Below are 18,552 nucleotides of genomic sequence, written 5' to 3'. Positions count from 1 at the left end.
ATAAAAATAACGAAAACAAATTAAAAACGTCAACATTTAAATTAAAATGTGCTTTTAAACGTTAAAAATGACAGGTTACTGTTTTTAAAATCAAAAAAATAAAGTAATGTATAGTATTAACATGTAGTGGCATATTTATCAACACCTGGAAATAATGCCGGGACCTCATATATATAGGCTATATGTCATAATATATAAAATAATTTTTGATAGATTTTTAAATATATGTAACATGTACATATGACATATTTAATTCCTCCACGTTACACTAGAAGTAAGCCCGCGTACCACTTGTGGTACACATGCCACAGTTTGAGAACCACTGGTGTAAACTATTTAATATATCCGCAGAGTTGTCCAAACTAATGTCCTGTGAGTGTTTTATAATGGACAAGCGCCCATACAAGAGAATCTAGCGAGGCTGAATGGTGCCATTTCTGCCATAGAATGTAAAAAAAACCTGCACATGAGCTTCAGACGTGCTCTTGCGGAGCTGTTCACTGTTCCTGTCAGATATCTCCCAATAATATCCAGCTGCAAACTCAACCGCCATCAGATCGACGCGTTTCAAAAGATTTAGGGTGTTTTACTGTAGTTTACATTTGTCTGTATATTTTGAATAGCAGATATTTAATAGTAAAAGTGTATGTATATATATATATATATATATATATATATATATATATATATATATATATATATATATATATATATATATATATATATATATATATATACAGCTGAAGTCAGAATTATTAGCCCCCTGAATTATTATTATTAGCCTCCCTGCTAATTTTTTTCCCTGATTTCTGTTTAACGGAGAGAAGATTGTTTCAACACATTTCTAAACATACTAGTTTTAATAACTTTAAACTGACCTACATTTTTTAAAAACCATGTTAAGATCAAAATTATTAGCCCCTTTAAGCTATTTTTTTCAATAGTCTACAGAACAAACCATCGTTAACAATAACTTGCCTAATTACCTTAACATGCCTAGTTACCCTAATTAACCTAGTTAGCCTTTAAATATCACTTTAAGCTGTATAGAAGTGTGTGTTTGTGTGTGTGTGTGTGTGTGTGTGTGTGTGTGTATATATATATATATATATATATATATATATATATATATATATATATATATATATATATATATATACATATACATATACATATATTGTTAATAAATAAAGATTTAAATAAGACATTTCATACAAATACAAACATTTTAGAGAAAATGTCATACAGGCGATCCTTCAAAAATTGATCGGAGAAAGAAGTGGGCCCTGAAGTAAAAAAGATTGAAATTAATGAAATTCAGATGAATTATTGAATTAATTATACTTTGCAGTGCTATTTTGCATTAATTTATTTAATTTCTGTAGTTATTTTCTTACCAAATATAGCTATTTAAGCCCTTTAAGGGGTTTGGGGGCGGGGAAGGGGGCGGAGGGTTGGTATTGTGACGCAGTTCCTAGAGAAACAGAATATGAGAAAACAGTGGGTGTGGCTTGTTTTTTCTACTGGGAGCTGATTGGATGTAGTTAAGTAGGCATTGAATTCAGAATGATCTAGAAAAGGGTTTGCTGAGAGTTATCACAAGCTAGCAGACTCCACCTCCTCACCGTTTCTGTTGGAGGGGTGGGGTTAGGTATGTTAGCCACGCCCAATACCTCAGACTGACCTAATCTGATTATTTAACTGAAGTTTTATCTGAACTCAGATTTCAATTAAATATTACAAGGACAAACTATTTTTTTTCTTAATGACATGAACAGATGAATTGTTCACCACAAAACTAGCAATATGAGCTAACAAAATCAATATGGTTAGGTTTGATTTCATCTGTGCTTTAAATGTTAGCGGGAAATTTACATTTTATTAAAGTTTAATACCGATTGTGACCAACTTCAATACCTTTGACAAACCCTAGTTCAGAACCCAACCCAAGTCCTTGGGTGACCCTTTAAAATCCACGTTTGGCCATTTCAACCCTCATTTGCTGGATCTGTGTATTGGATGAACCTTAAATTGGATCCAGATCACTCTCTGGGCTGGGTTCTGTCCAAAAGCTGAGCGATTAGGGCACGGAGTCAAGACGGTTCTAGTGACGAGGACCAGCTGGAAGCCTCAACCATAACAGAAATCCAACACCCAGACCTGGAGAGAAGTGCAAGGAGAGAAAAGTGCCAGTTAAGCACTTTTTTTTCTTCCTGGCGTCCTTTACTATCAAAGCCAGGACAAAGATTCCCACTGCTTTTCACACGATTGCCTTCCACAGGACCATCTGGCTCCAGAAACCCCCAAAGCCGATCACATCTCAGCCAGAAAGAGCCTGAAGTGGGGTGACCGAGTTCAGTCTGAGGTATTTCAGGGAGAGCAGACCATGTTTGACTCGTCCTCAAGCCATAAAGGTGCATACCCAGTGGTGTGTAGGAACAAATTACAAACTCTCAAACTACTGTAATTGAGTCGTTTTTCTTAGGAATTGAATTTTATTAAGATTTTGATTTTAGGCCAAATCGCCCAGCCCTACTGAAGCATATTTGCAGGTTTTTCTACCATGTACTTTCTGAACAGTTTATTTTTTCAGATTTCCCCCTTCCCAAGATTTCCTCTTGTAAATAAACAAAGACAGACAAAGTCACATTGTATTCTTCTTTATATAACATAATTTATATACACATGGCTTTTTTTTTTTTTTTTTTTTACAGCGGCAGCATGTTTCTTGTACAGGAATACAAGCACAACATCGGCATCAAGAGCAAAAAAAAAAACATCAGAGCGCTCACATTTCACAAACGGTTTCAGCTCACTGCTAACCAACTCGAAAAACCAAGAGATAATATATAATACACATGTGTCAGTATTGGCATATGTCAGCTTAACAGATAGCATTTCTCTCTCATAGATTACTTTCTCTACACAAATTGCACCTCAAGTCATCTTTCAATCACGAATCAAATCATTCCTGTACATAAGTTAAGAAATGTAACAGTTTGTTTCAAAATAGATCATCTTCATTTTATTTTCAACCTCTCTAGAAGGAGAACTCATTACATCTCCAGATAAAAAGTGCAGTATTTTAATTTATATATTGATTTATTTATTTATTTTCATTAAAAATTGGTCCAAACTCCGCAATCTGAAGAGAAAACGGCTAAATTGTCTACTAAATTTCTTTCAGTTTTTTTTTTTTTTTACTTTTCTTTTGTCCAGTACAAACTGAAAGAATAACACAAGAATAACAGTGTCGGTGTACAAAAGAGAAAAAGCGTTGCGTGTACATGATCTTCTACTCTAAATATACTTCATATTCTTCAGAACTATGCGCGAACATTCGGGACATGAACAGGACTCCACAGCTCTATCAAAACATGAAATATCAAACATCTTGTCGTTAATACAAACAAACGGGCGATGGCGATAATCGCAATAGTTATTAGCGTTCGGAGATGTGCGTGGGTGGGCTCACCTGCGAAATTCACAAAGCAAATGCGTGTCCATGATGGTGGGCACAGTGATTTTTGTATTTAAAAATAAATAAACGTTAAAGTTAACGATAATAGTTTACGTTTTTATTTTCCGAAACTAGCCAAAAAATATGATGGCTACAGAATTTTTCCCATGGGTATTCAGAAATAATAATACAAATACGCCGTAGAACATTTATTTGCTGCAACCCAGTCCTGGGAAACACCCATACACTCTAACATTGACACAGAACAGGGCTTTATGTATCAACTATTGCTTCCCTGTAGAGAAAATGAATGGGGTTTTCAAACAACAGCACTCTAGATGGCTTTAGTTGCACGAGAAATTTGTCTGTTTACACTGGAAGTGAAAATTATGGCACAGCCAATCATATTTCATCTAAAGTATGCAGAGTGGAATTTTAGACCGATAGGATTTCGTAATAGGCGTGGCTAAACAGCATGAAGCCACAGCAATAGAAACCAAAATGCGAGTTAGTTGCGGATTGTTATCACATCCCGTCAGGTTAGAAAACTGTGTTAGCGTCCTCAATAAACACATCTAACAACATCAAGCACTCGATATTTTAATTAAAAAAGGCCAATAATGAGAACTTAACATATGTTAATTTATGCAAAGCATTAAAAAGTTTTCAACATTTGCTTTGAAACACTAATCAAGAAGTCAATTCTTGTTTTCACCCTTTCATTTGCTCATTTTGACCATTATAAAGACCTGGTAGTGCAAAAAGTCCAAACTGTCGATGTTTTTCTGGTAATGAGAAATGAACATGAAGGTTGAGGCAGCACAGACCACCACAAACATATACATCACAGTGCCTGCAATCTGAGAGAGGTGTACAATACAATACACCATGACTTGATACAATCACTTCTCCTTTAGCCAAATAAATAATGTGAAGTCAAGAATAGTCTCTACACTTTGTTAAAAGTAGACAACCGGAGCTTTTTTACAGCAACAGATTCAATGTGGTGGTGAAGGCGTAAGATTCTCCAAGCGCTGAATCTCTAAACTACTTTAATCACTTATAAAACGTTTTGATGGTTGTAAAAAAATTCTTAAAGTCCATGTGAAATCAAAATTGTTAGTTCACATTGTTATTCTTAAAGTGAATAGTTAATCAGTGTAAGTTAATCCACTGAAGAAAAAAAAGTTCAATCCAAGTATGAGCTAGTGACGATCCTTCTGCTGACGTCAACCTAAGAGCTTCCATAGCAACAATATATTAATAACCTTAACCACGCCCCTCTTATGTTAATTCTCTATTAAAGCATGATGTGCAAAAGAAAGCCCCGCCCCCCTACTTAATATTCAGTTTCAGTTGAAAGTACATCAACATACTGAAATAAAAGCCTCAGCAACTGCCGATTCACATGGATTTTAAGAGCAAATCCAACAGTTTTTGGAAAAATTTGACTTTTTTTTTTTTTAAACTAACATTGTACATAGGTTACAAAACTTTTGAGTTGTACAAAATGCTGGATTTGTCTTTTAAGGACCCTAAAAATTTACAAAATGTGCTATACACAGCTTAGACAAGAAAATGAGAAATTCTGAAATCATTTATTCACCCTAATGTCGCTCCAAACTGAGTTTCTTTGCTCCATGACACATAAAAGCATTCATTTTGTAAAAAATATTGTCAGAACTTTTTACTGACAATTGTTTGAATAGCAATGGTAGCCTCGTTATATATTAAAAAAAGAATAGCTGTGTTATTATTCAAAAAGTCATCGTTTTTTTTTTGTTCACAGAATAAATAAATGAGTTTGGAATGACACAAGCAAATTGTTTTTCTTTTTTCATTATCGGGTGAACTATTCCTATAAATAACAAACAAACGATCAAACTGAAGCCGCTAATAAACAGCAATAAGAATAACTGTGATATAACAAAAGAAAAAAAAAACACTAAAATATTCTACTTTTATATGTTTCTGAAATATATATTTCATGTATTTACAAGAAACGTGGAAAGATGTATACAATTCAGACGAGAAACAACTCTTTTCCCATGTACGTCCGCCAAAAATGTAAAAACGTCGAATCCAGTTTCTCTCCGATTTACAAAACAACATTAAATCTGTTGCCCTGATTGTTGATATCATCGTGTAAACTCTCTGTACACCGATTTATAGTAACATACGGTTTAGAAATGTAGTACTTCTGCTCGCTCAAATATGCCGACGAGACAGAAATGAAAGTGTTATGATGTGCTGTATGCGACGTAGTTCAACTAGTCGGCATCGATTTCCCTAATATCATGATTCTGCAGGACTGTTTCTAAATAAATCTATTTACAGCGATTCCCGCTCTTCCAGTTCTTCTTCCCAATAAGGCCAATCATGAAGCGCAGCATGAATGCATTACCCTTAGACAAAAATGGCAGGGTAGGGTTTTTGAACTGACAACACGACAACGAAAGAGAGCTATTACCGTTTATTAGCTATTAGGCGTTTACACCTTATCACAGTTTGCCCTTAATGGAAAATGTGGCTGTAAAAATCATTAGAGAAGTTGGTGTGGATGTTGATGAATGTGTGTTGCAGCAGATGTAAGGGCCTCAGGTTTTTTTTTGCCCTGATTTGACCACTGAAGGCAGCAAAATAAAGCTTGTCAATTTGGCTTTGGAGCACAGGCACCTGGTTTGGCACTTGGTTTGAACGCGAGTCCCAATGTCTGACGTCCTTGCAATTTAGCTCCACATTGAGCCAGTGTGCTTGGCAGTGTGAGGTGGAATCTCAGCCGCCTCTGCTGAAGAAAAGTGAACAAATTTACAGGGGCTTAGTTCCCTGGCGAGGGATGACGGGGGGTTTGGGTGCTGCTCAGTGATGAGGGTTTTTACCTGTAAAATAAACAAGCAAAAAAAACATTAGATTGATTGAAGAGAGCACTCTCAGATATTCAAGTCTTCTTCTATATGTTGAAATATACAGGTGAAGTCAGAATTATTGGCTCCCCGTATATCCTTTTTTCCCCAATTTCTGTTTAACAGAGAGAAGACTCTTCTTCAACACATTTCTAAACATAATAGTTTGAATAACCATTCATTCATTTTTCTTCCACCGTGCTGCTCAGTTTTTTCAGAACTAATTTCTACGACACAGGCTCATTCTGACAACGTAGCTCTATGTACATTTCTGGAGATCACGAATTATGTAGCCAGAGGTACGTATGGCTGCATTTCGTCTTTAAAACGAACGCTACGGGGCGGTATGATGCCGTTCCTTTTCGTGCTTACCAGCTGGCTGCTCACCTCTGTGTGACCGGCTTTACTGCTGTTGCCAGTTTGTCTGGTAGCTCGACACATATGATGGCGGACTTGACCGCCATCAAAGAATGGTTCCAGAAAGAAGGTAAGACAAAACAAAAGCCAAAAAATAACATAAACCAGTAAATAACAGGGTGAGAACGTGGTAAGATCTGAAAATGTGTTAAATATTGGAGGGTAGGGGTGTCAAAATTAATTGTTTCTTCGGTGCACAGCGATGCAGACGCAGACAATTCGGTATCGGTTCAGTAATAATCATAACCGGTTATTATGTACTGACGTCATTTATCTCCTATGCGCTCTGTCGCGAGGGAGGTGAGCGAGAGTATTTTCAACACTCAGCCAACGCAGGGCCGGCCCGTGGCATAGGCACCATAGGCAAATTCTAAGGGCGCTGTATATCCAGGGGGGCGACAGAAATGAGCGCGGTTCAGTTGTTTTTTTTTCCGATATTCTTGACACACATTCAGTTACAGACAGCAATAACTCAAAAACCTCTGACCCTAAAAAGATCTAAAGTGTGTCTCCTACAAAAAGACAAAGCTGGTTATGTTTCACAGCTGTTTTTTTTTTTTTTTCGCTCCACATTACGAGCACTGCTCCGTTTAAGCCCTCGCAATATGTGTTTAGCCGGGAGAGCTCGCGCTGAGAGGAGCTCTCAGTAAGGGACCGTCGGAAAAGTGATTCTTTTTTTTTTTTTTCGTTTTTCTGCTCCGCTCTTCGCGAGCTCTCCCTGTTGCGAGGGCTTAAGTGTGTGTGTGTGCGTGTGTGTGTGTGTGTGTGTGTGTGTGTGTGTTTGTTTCTTTGGTGCTGTCTATGTTTGTGTGTGAATGAGAGACAGTGTGGTGCATTGTCTCTGTGTGTTTACAGACAGCTTGTTATAGCCTCTCCTCTAAAATATAACACTGTATATGGAAAGCATCGTCAATGCACCGTGATGCACCGAAATATCGAATTGAACCGAATCAAAGGCATGACAATCGTAACTGAACCGTGAGACCAGTATAGGTTCACACCTCTATTGGAGGGCTTTTCTTTTTATTTGACCACTTTTTAAAATACTGCGGTTGGGTTTAGGGACGGGGGTGGGCGGGTCAATCTGTGCTTTTTAAAAATGCTATTGGTTGGGTTTAGGGAAGGGGGAGGGCGGGGGTTGAATCGGTCAGTTGGTCAGTCAGTGAGTATGTCGGTCGACAGCGGCCTCTGGTGGGTTTATGCGAGAAGAGCAGGCACGAATGGCACACGTGAGAGAAATTGCATATCTAGAAATGCATACACAGCGGCCTCTGGCAGATTCGCAAAAACAAAAACTGCAAAAAAATGTACCTCCTGGGACAAATTTGGGCTCTCTCCAGAAATGTATATAGGGGTTCGTAATCGAATGAGCCTGGGTTGAATTTCTAATAAATGATTTATTTTATCTTTGCCATGATGACAGTTCATAATATTTTACAAGATCATTTTCAAGATAACAATATTCAGCTTAAAGTGCAATTTGAAGGCTAAACTGGGTTAATTAGGTTAAATAGGTGAGTTAGGGTAATTAGACAAATCATTGTATAATGATGATTTGTTTTGTAGACAATCGAAACAAATATTGCTTAAGTAGGCTAATAATATTGTCCTTAAAAAGTTTTTTTATTATTTTTTTTAATAAAAATTGCTTTTATTTTATCAAAAAAACAAAAACAAAAAAAAAAACAAAAAACAAATAAGACTTTCTCCAGAAGAAAAAAAATATATATTATAGGAAATCCTTGCTCTGTTAAACATCATTTGGGAAATATTTGAAGAATCAAATAAAAAATAAAAATCAAAGGAAGGATAACACTTTTGACTTCAATTCTGTAGCGATAAAAGAAATTAATCGCAACATGAAAATCTGATACCGGCTTATTTTTAGGTTGTGAATTGATTTCCAAGAAAAAAAGAAGAATGGTGGTCCTACCCAGACACCCAGCTGTGAGTGGTGGTCTTTACACTGTGAGGCACGAACCCCTGTTGGGAGTTCATGGGATCGAAGTTGAAGTCCAGCGATTCTCCGTCCATGAGCGTGTCATGCAAGATCGACTCCACGTCACATTCGAATCGCTCGATTGGCATCCCGTCCAGATCGCTCGGTAGCTTCTCCAGGTGTTGCAGCTGCTGGTGGGCCATCATCCCTGGGCCGCGGCCGTATCCGTTACTGCTCATGCTGCAGTATGGAGGAAGTCCACCCCCGAGATGACCTGAGCCTCCATACTGCATCTGCATTGGAGATTTACCACTTCCCAGGCGTCCGCCCACACTGCTGTGACCAATGGCAGTCAGAGGGTGCAGAGATCGCCCGTTCAGTGCCACAGATGTGGGCGGGGCTTGTCCGTGCATGTTGTGTGGGTGAGAAAGAGTGTGACTGTGGGTAGGTCCACCGCCCATGAGTTCGTTTCGCCCACTGCTGTATGGAGGCAACATACATCCACTCCCTCCAGCAGATTGGGACACAACAGTGTCCACTGAAGGCATGAGGTCTCCAGGCTCCCCATCAGATGTGAGTAACTCTTTTAGGAGTCCTGCTGTGCAGTTAAACTGACCCATAGTTCCTCCACCAGGACCAAAACTTGGCTTGCTTTCTGGCAGAGGTTGCATGGGCATAGGGGACATGCTTCCCATTCCTGCCTGGCCGTAGAGACACTTGCGAAAGTCCTGTTGGGTCTGCTGGCTTACTGCCGATAGACCTGGGGAACTGTAGGGGGAGTAACCTGGACTGGCCTGCATGAGCGAGGAGGGGGAGGACTGGTTGGATCCTGACCCAGGACCTCCCGTGGATGGGTTCTTAGGTGAAAGCAAGTTGAGGTTATCCAGAAGATTCTCCATCACATTCTCAGAGCCACTGTGGCCTAGAGATCCAGCCATTTCAGACAGGCTGGGCAGGGTGGAGGTCATTTTGGTCCCTGACCCAGGGCCTGGGTAGACCATGTGAACATCAGAGTCTCCAAGTTCGTCATCAATAAACGGTGAGAGACGACCGCTTAATGTGCTGGCATTGGAGCTGGTGCGGGGTCGGAAAGCCGTCCAGGCTTCAAAGTCATCATTGCTGTGGGAGTTCGGACTTCCAGGCCACTTGCCGTACTGGGATCCAGGGCTGTCCGCGCCACCCTCGGGGCCACCCTGAAGAGCCAGCTATTAAGAGAGTAAAAAAATAAAAACAATCAGTTGTGGGTTAGTTGTCAAAGGCTGCATTTACACTGTAGAGCAGTGGTCCCCAACCCCCGGGCCGCGGACCGGTAACGGTCCGTGGATCAATCAGTACCGGGCCGCACAAGAATTAATTATCTTTAAGTTGGCAGATGAAGTAGCTGCATTTAAAGCCAAACTGGATTTGTGGGGACGGCACGTGAACAGAGGCATATTGGACTTGCATGATATGTGTGTGTGCAGGCGCTCACGGGCTGTTTCACGGGAACACGCAAAGCTTGAAGGTAAACAAACAACGACTTATCATAAGCATCTTATCGATAATTATTTACACGGTTGGCATTAAGATGAACATATAAACGTCATCTGCCTAATTTCTAGCACCTAAACGTGTCTGGAAAAATATTCAAAGGCTTTTATTCTCAGAAACCGCGCGGACGTGAATGCGTCTGACTGTTCTGATTGGCTAAAGCAGACGTCTCACGTCAGCACGTTCTAGACGTGCACGCACTCTTTCCAGCAATCTTCCTTCTGCGTTTACACAGCGCAGCATTCTGGCAAATTAACGGTAATGTGACAATTTCTCTTTTCGGAAAATAGCCTGAACGAATTTACCGGTATTTTTAAAAAGGCCCTGTTGACACATACACACCTTTCCAGAAAATTGCCGGTAATTTTGTATGCCATTACCCCCAAAAGGGGATTTTGTATGCCATTACCCCCAGATGGGACCATCTCGTTGCAGAAACAAGCTCAGGGCTCCCATTAATTTAGCGTTACGGACAGTTTTTGATGTTATAATATGTTATATTGTTGGAGCGATGTGCTAATAAAGTTCCATATGAGTACAGTGGATTCATGTATATTATTATTATTTCAACCCCCCCAGTCCGCAGTAAAATTGTAAAGCGTTGACCGGTCCGCAGTTAGAAAAAGGTTGGGGACCACTGCTGTAAAGCATAGGTCTCAAACTTGGAGGGAAGCAGCTCTACGCAGTTTTGCTTCAACCCTAATCAAACACAGCTGATTCAAATAATCAAGGTGTTCAAGATTACTAGAGACTATTAAGCAGGTGTGAGTTGAAGGTGGTTGGAGCTAAACTACTCAGATCTGTGGCCCTCCAGAAATCGAGTTTGAGACCACTGCTTTTGATACAAATGCTCAAGTCTGATTAAGGACTGCATCTGATTTTTTTTAATGACCTAGTTAGATCATCTTTTAAAAGTGACTTGTTTTTGAAGTCTGCATTTACAATGCTCACAATAAGATGCAATGACCTGGAAAAAAGAGAGGGCACTGACTGAAAGCAGTGATAATAAAAGAGCTCTCTTTTCCCCGTTCCTGTATTGAGTCTGTCTGCAGGATTATTTCTAGGATGTATTTGGTTATTTCTCCTTTTCAACACTGCTGCTAAGTATATATTTTGACAAGCAGACTTGATATAGTTTATGACATTTAGATTTACAAGACAATTTTATCCAAAGTGACTCACGCATGTGAACACACACCCGGGAACAGTTTTGGGGTAGAGATCTGCGCGGGACTAAATTTTTAATCCCCCCCGCACCCGCCAGGTTTTAGCCCGAACCCGACCGCTCCCGCTTGTATTAAGCACTTGTTGTCCTGCTGCCTGACCCGCTCCGTTTTCTAGCCGCCGCGCCTGATCCCGCTAAAGAGCAGGGGGAGAACAAAACTGAAAACCACCCAGCTATACAGAGTCCAGACAGGCTATAAAAAGCTGTCTGTATAAACACACACTCACACAGCACCAAGCACACACACACAGACAAAGCTCTCTCTCTCTCATTCGCGCGCGCACTAACACACACACATAAGCACCAAGCACACACACAGGCAAAGCTCTCTCTCTCTTTCTCATTCGCGCGCACACGCGCGCACACACACACACACATCTCTCATTTGCGCGTGCACACACATACATACATACATACATACATACATACATACATACATACACACACACACACACACACACACACAGCATCACGCTATTTCATTTACACACATACATAGCTCTCTCTCTCATTCGCGCGCACACACACACACACACACACACAGCATCGCGCTATTTCATTTACACACATACAAAGCTCTCTCTCTCATTCGCGCGCGCTCACACACACACACACACACACGCACACACACACACGCACACACACACACACACACACACACACACCTCTCATTCGCGCGTGCGCACACATACATACATACATATATACACACACACACACACACACACACACACACACACACACACAAACACACACACACACACACACACACACACACACACACACACACACACACACACACACACACACACACACACACACACACACACACACACACAGCACCAAACAAGCTAAACACAGCATTGCGCTATTTCATTTACACACATACACGTGTGCTCACTCGGGAGTCGGGAGTGATATTGCTAGACAGCACGCTCCCGTCCCAAATTAAACCCGTTACCGACCGCTCCCGCAATTTATTCGAAAATTTATACCCGCGCCGCAGAAATCTAGTCGGATCCCGCGGCGCCCGCGGGACAGCCGCAGGAATGCAGACCTCTATTTTGGGGTTCAGTGCCTTGCTCAAGGGAATTACCTCAGTCGTGGTACTGAGGTGGATATACCAACAATTCCTGCTGATACCGGGACTCGAACCTGCAACCTCTGGATCACAAGTCCAACTCTTACCATTAGGCTGCCCTTTAAGGATTTCTAAAAGTTCTCTTCTTTTAATCTAGGCTTTTTAAACCAGGAGGCATTTTAATGTAATGTGTATTTGCTGTGATTTATGCACATGATGCATGCAATTAGTTTATATTGTTTACACGGCAGATGTTTCGCTCACTCTCTCTCTCGTTAACATGCTTAAATGCATTAACTTGTGCTACGTGACAATAAAAAAGCTTTTCGTCCTTGTTTATAAGATTAAATGTTTGGGACTCATGCAGAACCGTCTTTTCTATTGTTTTTTTAATGATATACTACTATACTAGGTCTCAGACACAATAGCACATATCTGAATGTGGCCTGAATGAGTAAATCGGAGTCCATGTAATTTTTTTTTTTCCTGCTTAGACGTACAGTACATGGGCCATACCTGATCTGTGCCCGATGGGAGAAAAAAATGGGAACAAAGTCACTTAAAGCATGCAGTGTAAATGCAGCCAAAGTGACTGCTGAAAGGTTTGGTAAGCAGCTTGTACCTTTTTCTTTGCCGCTCGTCCTCTGCTCTTGGCAAACTTGCTGTTGTTGTCCATGGAGGCCGCCCGGCGTCGAGGAGACTTTCCACTTTTCCCACCCTCAGGGTTGAGCATCCACCAAGAGCTCTTACCAGTCCCCTCATTCTGCACTCGGATGAACCTACTATGTAGGGACAGGTTGTGTCTGATTGAGTTCTGTAGTAAAGAATGAGAGAGAGAGGAGAGAAAAAAAAATAATGAGTGTTATGTTCGTAGTTTGCCTCGTTCCCGTAAATTCCCCTCTGACGGTAAATCAGCAGAGTGCAAATCCTACGAGCAGCTGTTTTCGATTAAACTCTCTTTTCTCTTCACCTCCGCTTTCATCCACTCACACTTTCCTTCACCTACATGCATCGCTGTCTGTCATTCAAATGAGAATATCAACCATATTCATAAACACATCCTAGCAAATATTTACAAATTTGCTCTCATTCAGCGCCATGGGAGAATCCCTCCGATGTTATTGCTGTGAATCATAAAACCAGAGCTCTATTTTTAGTGAGGATGATGGATGTTCCTGTTTGAAGTGCGATCCTCAGGTTCAGACCTCCAAGCCTGATGATGCATCTGTTTTGGCAAATGCTATCCTTTAACTAGTAAATAATTTTAAGTAGTGTCCAATAGAGGTCCTATGAAAGTGAATAATTTATTTGAAGCTATTAAAGATGGTATGTACCCTGTCTGTGCAGACGCAACTATGAGGAAGCCATTCGAAAGCTGATTTAGTAAAAACACTGTGCAGCTTTCAAAACATGGCTCTGTTTGTTTAAATGGCTCGGCTCTCAAGGAAAGACACAAGGTGCGTCCCAAATCGCATAATTGTGCACTATTCTACCCCATTTCGTAGTTAAAATAGTATAAGTAGTTCATTCACACTGAGATATTCATTAAAGGTTTGATCTAGCTACTGCACCTACGCAACCATTGACACGACACCAATTTCCTTTAAGGCTGCTTTTATAGTAACACCAGAAGAATAGAAGGTGCGTTCCAAATCCGCTATTCTACGCCATTCCTTAGTTAAAATAGTGTAAGTAGTTTATTCACGCTGAGATATTCATTTAAAGTTTGCTGTAGCTACTGCGCCTGCACAACGATTGGCATGACACCAATCTCCTTTAAGGCTGTTTCCTTGGTAACCCCAAAAGAATAGAGGGTGCGTTCAAAATCACACTATTCTGGGCCATTTCGTAGTTAAAATAGTGTAAGTAGTTAATTCACACTGAGATATTCATTAAAAGTTTGCTCTAGCTACTGCACCTGCGCAACAATTGGAATGACACTAATCTCCTTAAGGCGGTTTCCATGGTACTTCTGGAAGAATAGAAGGTGCTATCAAAATCAAACAATTCTACGCCATTTTAAAGGTAAAGTAGTACAAGTAGTTCATTTAAACTGAGATATTCATTTAAAGTTTGCTCTAGCCACTGCACCTGTGCAATGACTGGAGCGACACTAATCTCTTTTAAGGCTGTTTTCATAGTAACACTGGAAGAATAGAAGGTGCGTTCCTAATCACACTATTGTATGCCATTTCGTAGTTATAATAGTGTAAGTAGTTCATTCACACTGAAATACTCATTTAAAGTTTGCTCTAGCCACTGCGTCTGCACAACGATTGGATTGACACTAATCACCTTTAAGGCAGTTTCCATGGTACTTCCGAAAGAATAGAAGGTGTTATCGAAAACAAACTATTCTACACCATTTTGAAGTTAAAATAGAATAAGTAGTTTATTCACACTGAGATATTTATTTAAGATTTGCTCTAGCTACTGCACCTGCGCAACGATTGGCACAACACGAATCTCCTTTAAGGCTGTTTCCATGATAACACCGGAAGAATAGAAGGTGCTATCTTAATCAAACTATTCTACACCATTTCGTAGTAAAAATAGTGTAAGTAGTTCATTCACACTGAGATATTCATTTAAGGTTAGCTCTAGCTACTGCGTATGCGCAACGATTGATACGGCACCAATCTCTTTTCAGGATGTTTCCATGGTAACACCAGAAGAAAAGAAGGTGCGTTCCAAATCACACTATTCTACGCCCTTTTGAAGTTAAAATAGTATAAGAAGTTCATTCACACTGAGATATTCATTTAAAGTTTGCTCTAGCTACTGCACCTGCGCAACGATTGGCACAACACGAATCTGCTTTAAGGCTGTTTCCATGCTAACACCGGAGGAATAGAAGGTGGTATCGAAATCAAACTATTCTACACCATTTCGTAGATAAAATAGTATAAGTAGTTCCTTCACACTGAGATATTCATTTGAAGTTAGCTCTAGCTACTGCGTCTGCGCAACAATTGGAATGACACCAATCTCTTTTAAGGATGTTTCCATGGTAACACCAGAAGAATAGAAGGTACGTTCCAAATTACACCATTCTATGCAATTTCAACGTTAAAATAGTAGTTCATTAACACTGAAATATTTGTTTTACTCGAAAAGGAATAAGCGCACTTTAAAACCCTAAGTGATGCACTTATTAACCCGATAACAAGAAATGTGGAATGTTGAACACTTTAGGCACTCAACGTTCGCAGCTTTTGCTTGTAGCAGAAGGGGCAGAGCTATTTATCTCTGAGATTGGTCCGTGAATGATTACGGTGCCTCCTGGTGGTGAATATGGTTGTACTTAAGTATTATTTGGTAGTTTGGTTATTTATTTCACTAATTTGTCAATTGTTAATTGACATCTGGGAAATGTTTGAATTTCTGTTTTGTAAACAAACATTAGTGTTTCATTTATGATGACGCTAAACTCTTACACTACTTAGTTGAGTGTGAAGTGCGTAGCGTGCCATTTGGGATGCAACTATGCTTTGGTCTGTTTATTTAAAAAGTGAAAGAAAGATGATTGTTTAAAAAAGCTGTGAAATATAAGTTTAAAGAATACCATTGGTTTCTTTATGGTCCATTTTAGGATAACAAAAAATTATAAAAAAAACAACAACCTATAAATAACTTAAATAGCATCCTGTCTTAATGACCAGCCATTTCTATGTCTGTTTTCCTGCTCTCTGCCAATAAATAGCTGTAGCATTAGGGCGAATTTACTCTCCTAAAAGTCTGTACTTTATATTACTCCAACGAGTCCACATCCCATAATGTCTGGCGGACACAGGTAAACATTGAGTCTGGCATAGACGCATTACCTACGTTGCCATGACGATCTCAATCATTAGGACCATTTTCCCTAGAGAGGTGGAAAATGGGGGATTTTTAAAATGCTGGCCTAATGCCTCCTGTGTCTAATTTAGAGTTGTTAATGGATAGTTACAGGATGTGATGGCAGCTTAAGATGGTCTTTGCGGTTGTTTGTGAACTAAAAGGCTTCGTGGAGCACATGCAGAGACACACGAGTTCTTTTTTGAGGGGCCTATAAAGCCTATAGTGACTAAGTTTTCAGAAATGGTCAATGGGGCCATCCTTGAGTATGACAGATACAGAATTAAATAGATCATTAAATAGAGCATTAATAATAATTTTATAAGTTCCCATTTGAACATCATCCCATTAGTTTAGCATTATATAGTTTAGCAAGTTGAGCATTTTAGCATTATTTGATTTGTGTTTGATTGTGGCTGATATGAAATTATGGGTGGAACGATATTGGAAAAAATAGACAAAACTGGACTCGACACTCATTATTGTGTCACATGACTCGGGGGACGAATCATGAACCTATTAATAGATGGGTCAAGGTTAGTTCTGGGTAGTACATTTCTGTCATGAACAGGATTTAGTATGCAATGAATATGCATTTGGTCTTGCTAGAGTATATCTGCTACGCTGCTGCTGCTGCTTTGATTATTATGGCAGAGCAAGTACTGAGACCTGCTACTGCCAGTATATACACAGACATGTCATCGGAAATTATAAAATGCTGCTGCTGCAGACATAATATATATGTAACTGATCTAAACACAGGTGGAGCTGGGGTGGAGGAGGGTCTTCAAAAATGTGCCGCAGCTAAACAGCATAAGGAGCATTTAAACTGATGAGGAGCAAGCTCATTGGCTGCCGAGGTGATAGCAACCAATGTCCTGCACCATTTAGATTAGGTGACCTATCAGCCAGCATGTGCATAGAGTTTTTATGGCAGAAAATTCACTTCTCTTTGGATTTGGGGACAAATATTTGAACCATAAACTAATAAAAATATCGGTAACATTTTATTTTAATGGCACGTTTGATTATTAGTAGACTGTCTGCTTATTATCTATTGATACTACTACTTCAACAGACATTTAACTCACTATTAGAAACTTTGCAAGTACATGTAAACTTACACTCACCATAAACCTAACCCCAACCTAGCAGTCTACTTATAATCTAATGAGAATTAGTTGGCACGTAGGTGCAATGTAACTTAAATTCAACAACGGATCATCAAAATCAAGTGTGACCAAAATATCACTGAAAAGAACCGTGAACATCAACATCATAATCAATACTGTCTGTTTTTAAAACTATCACATGTCTGACCTTCTCACAAGTCATATGGAGTAACTTTAAAACTGCTCATTGTACTTTTATTGGATGGGTTACCACACATTCAGAGCAAACCAACCAAATATTTGGTAAAGATTGGTGTAAATGGAAAAAAAGACCCATGAGCACCCATGAGAAACTGGGTGAATGCAGCCAATCAGGGACAAATCATGTCCTTTTCTGCGGCTGTATGCTCCACATGGTCCATAAACACAGGGAATCATCAAAATTATATTAATAAGTGTCAGCATTGGCAGAGATAGGAGGGTTTGCACACTATATCGTTCCAGCATCGTCATCGGAATGTGCGCATCCGCAATAATCACATTGCAGAAAGTGCAAAGTTAAGTCATAACTATAGTTAATTTGAGCGATGATAGAATGATGATTAGAGTTGGGTACCAAAACCCTACCTATAAACGATATGCACCGAGCCGAATCAGCATATGAATTTCGGTGCCACTGGTGCTACGACAAGGACATAAGAGCGTTAAGGGGTACATCAAAGGCGCACAAACGTACGCGTATATCTAAACATTTAATTCTAAACAACTTTGAGGGATACGGACAACATTGTCGATGTTAGTCGTTTGTTCTTGTTGTTTTGAAAGGTATAGAAGGCAACGCGCGCAGTGCGGTGCATCCGGTGAGTGACTCCCATGCATGATCACATTCAATCAAATTGGCTTAAGCATTCTAAATTATGCCTGTATTTTACAAGCAAGAATTCTGACACAGCATCGTGCAGCAGATGCTTTACAAAAGTTGGATAAACTATAAAGTATAAATGGCGAAAACATGTTAAACACGATGTTATTGCAGACAAAAGTGAAG

At 39.7% G+C, this 18,552-nt stretch overlaps 1 protein-coding gene across 4 annotated transcripts in view; it reads right to left on the bottom strand.

Annotated features, from left to right (window-relative positions):
* Positions 1-2,644: 2,644 nt before the first annotated feature.
* The window catches only part of foxo1a (forkhead box O1 a), a 93,798-nt gene continuing 77,890 nt past the window's right edge, over positions 2,645-18,552 (bottom strand). For 2 of the 4 annotated variants that reach the window (XM_009291427.4, XM_073923291.1), the window contains exons 2-4: positions 13,178-13,369; positions 8,714-9,924; positions 2,645-6,339 (exon numbers count right to left, since the gene is read on the bottom strand). In XM_009291427.4, the coding sequence (XP_009289702.1) occupies positions 6,336-6,339; positions 8,714-9,924; positions 13,178-13,369 (1,407 nt within the window). In that variant the 3' untranslated portion in view covers positions 2,645-6,335. Of the gene's footprint in view, positions 6,340-8,709; positions 9,925-13,177; positions 14,300-14,994; positions 15,506-18,552 lie in introns of those variants that run through there. The other 2 variants (XM_073923292.1, NM_001077257.2) reach the window with 2 other exon arrangements.

This window comes from Danio rerio, chromosome 15 (genome assembly GCF_049306965.1).
Source record: "Danio rerio strain Tuebingen ecotype United States chromosome 15, GRCz12tu, whole genome shotgun sequence".
Classification (NCBI taxonomy): domain Eukaryota; kingdom Metazoa; phylum Chordata; class Actinopteri; order Cypriniformes; family Danionidae; genus Danio; species Danio rerio.
Note: the sequence above shows the minus strand (reverse complement) of the source record. Positions and strands in the feature narration are given on the sequence as shown.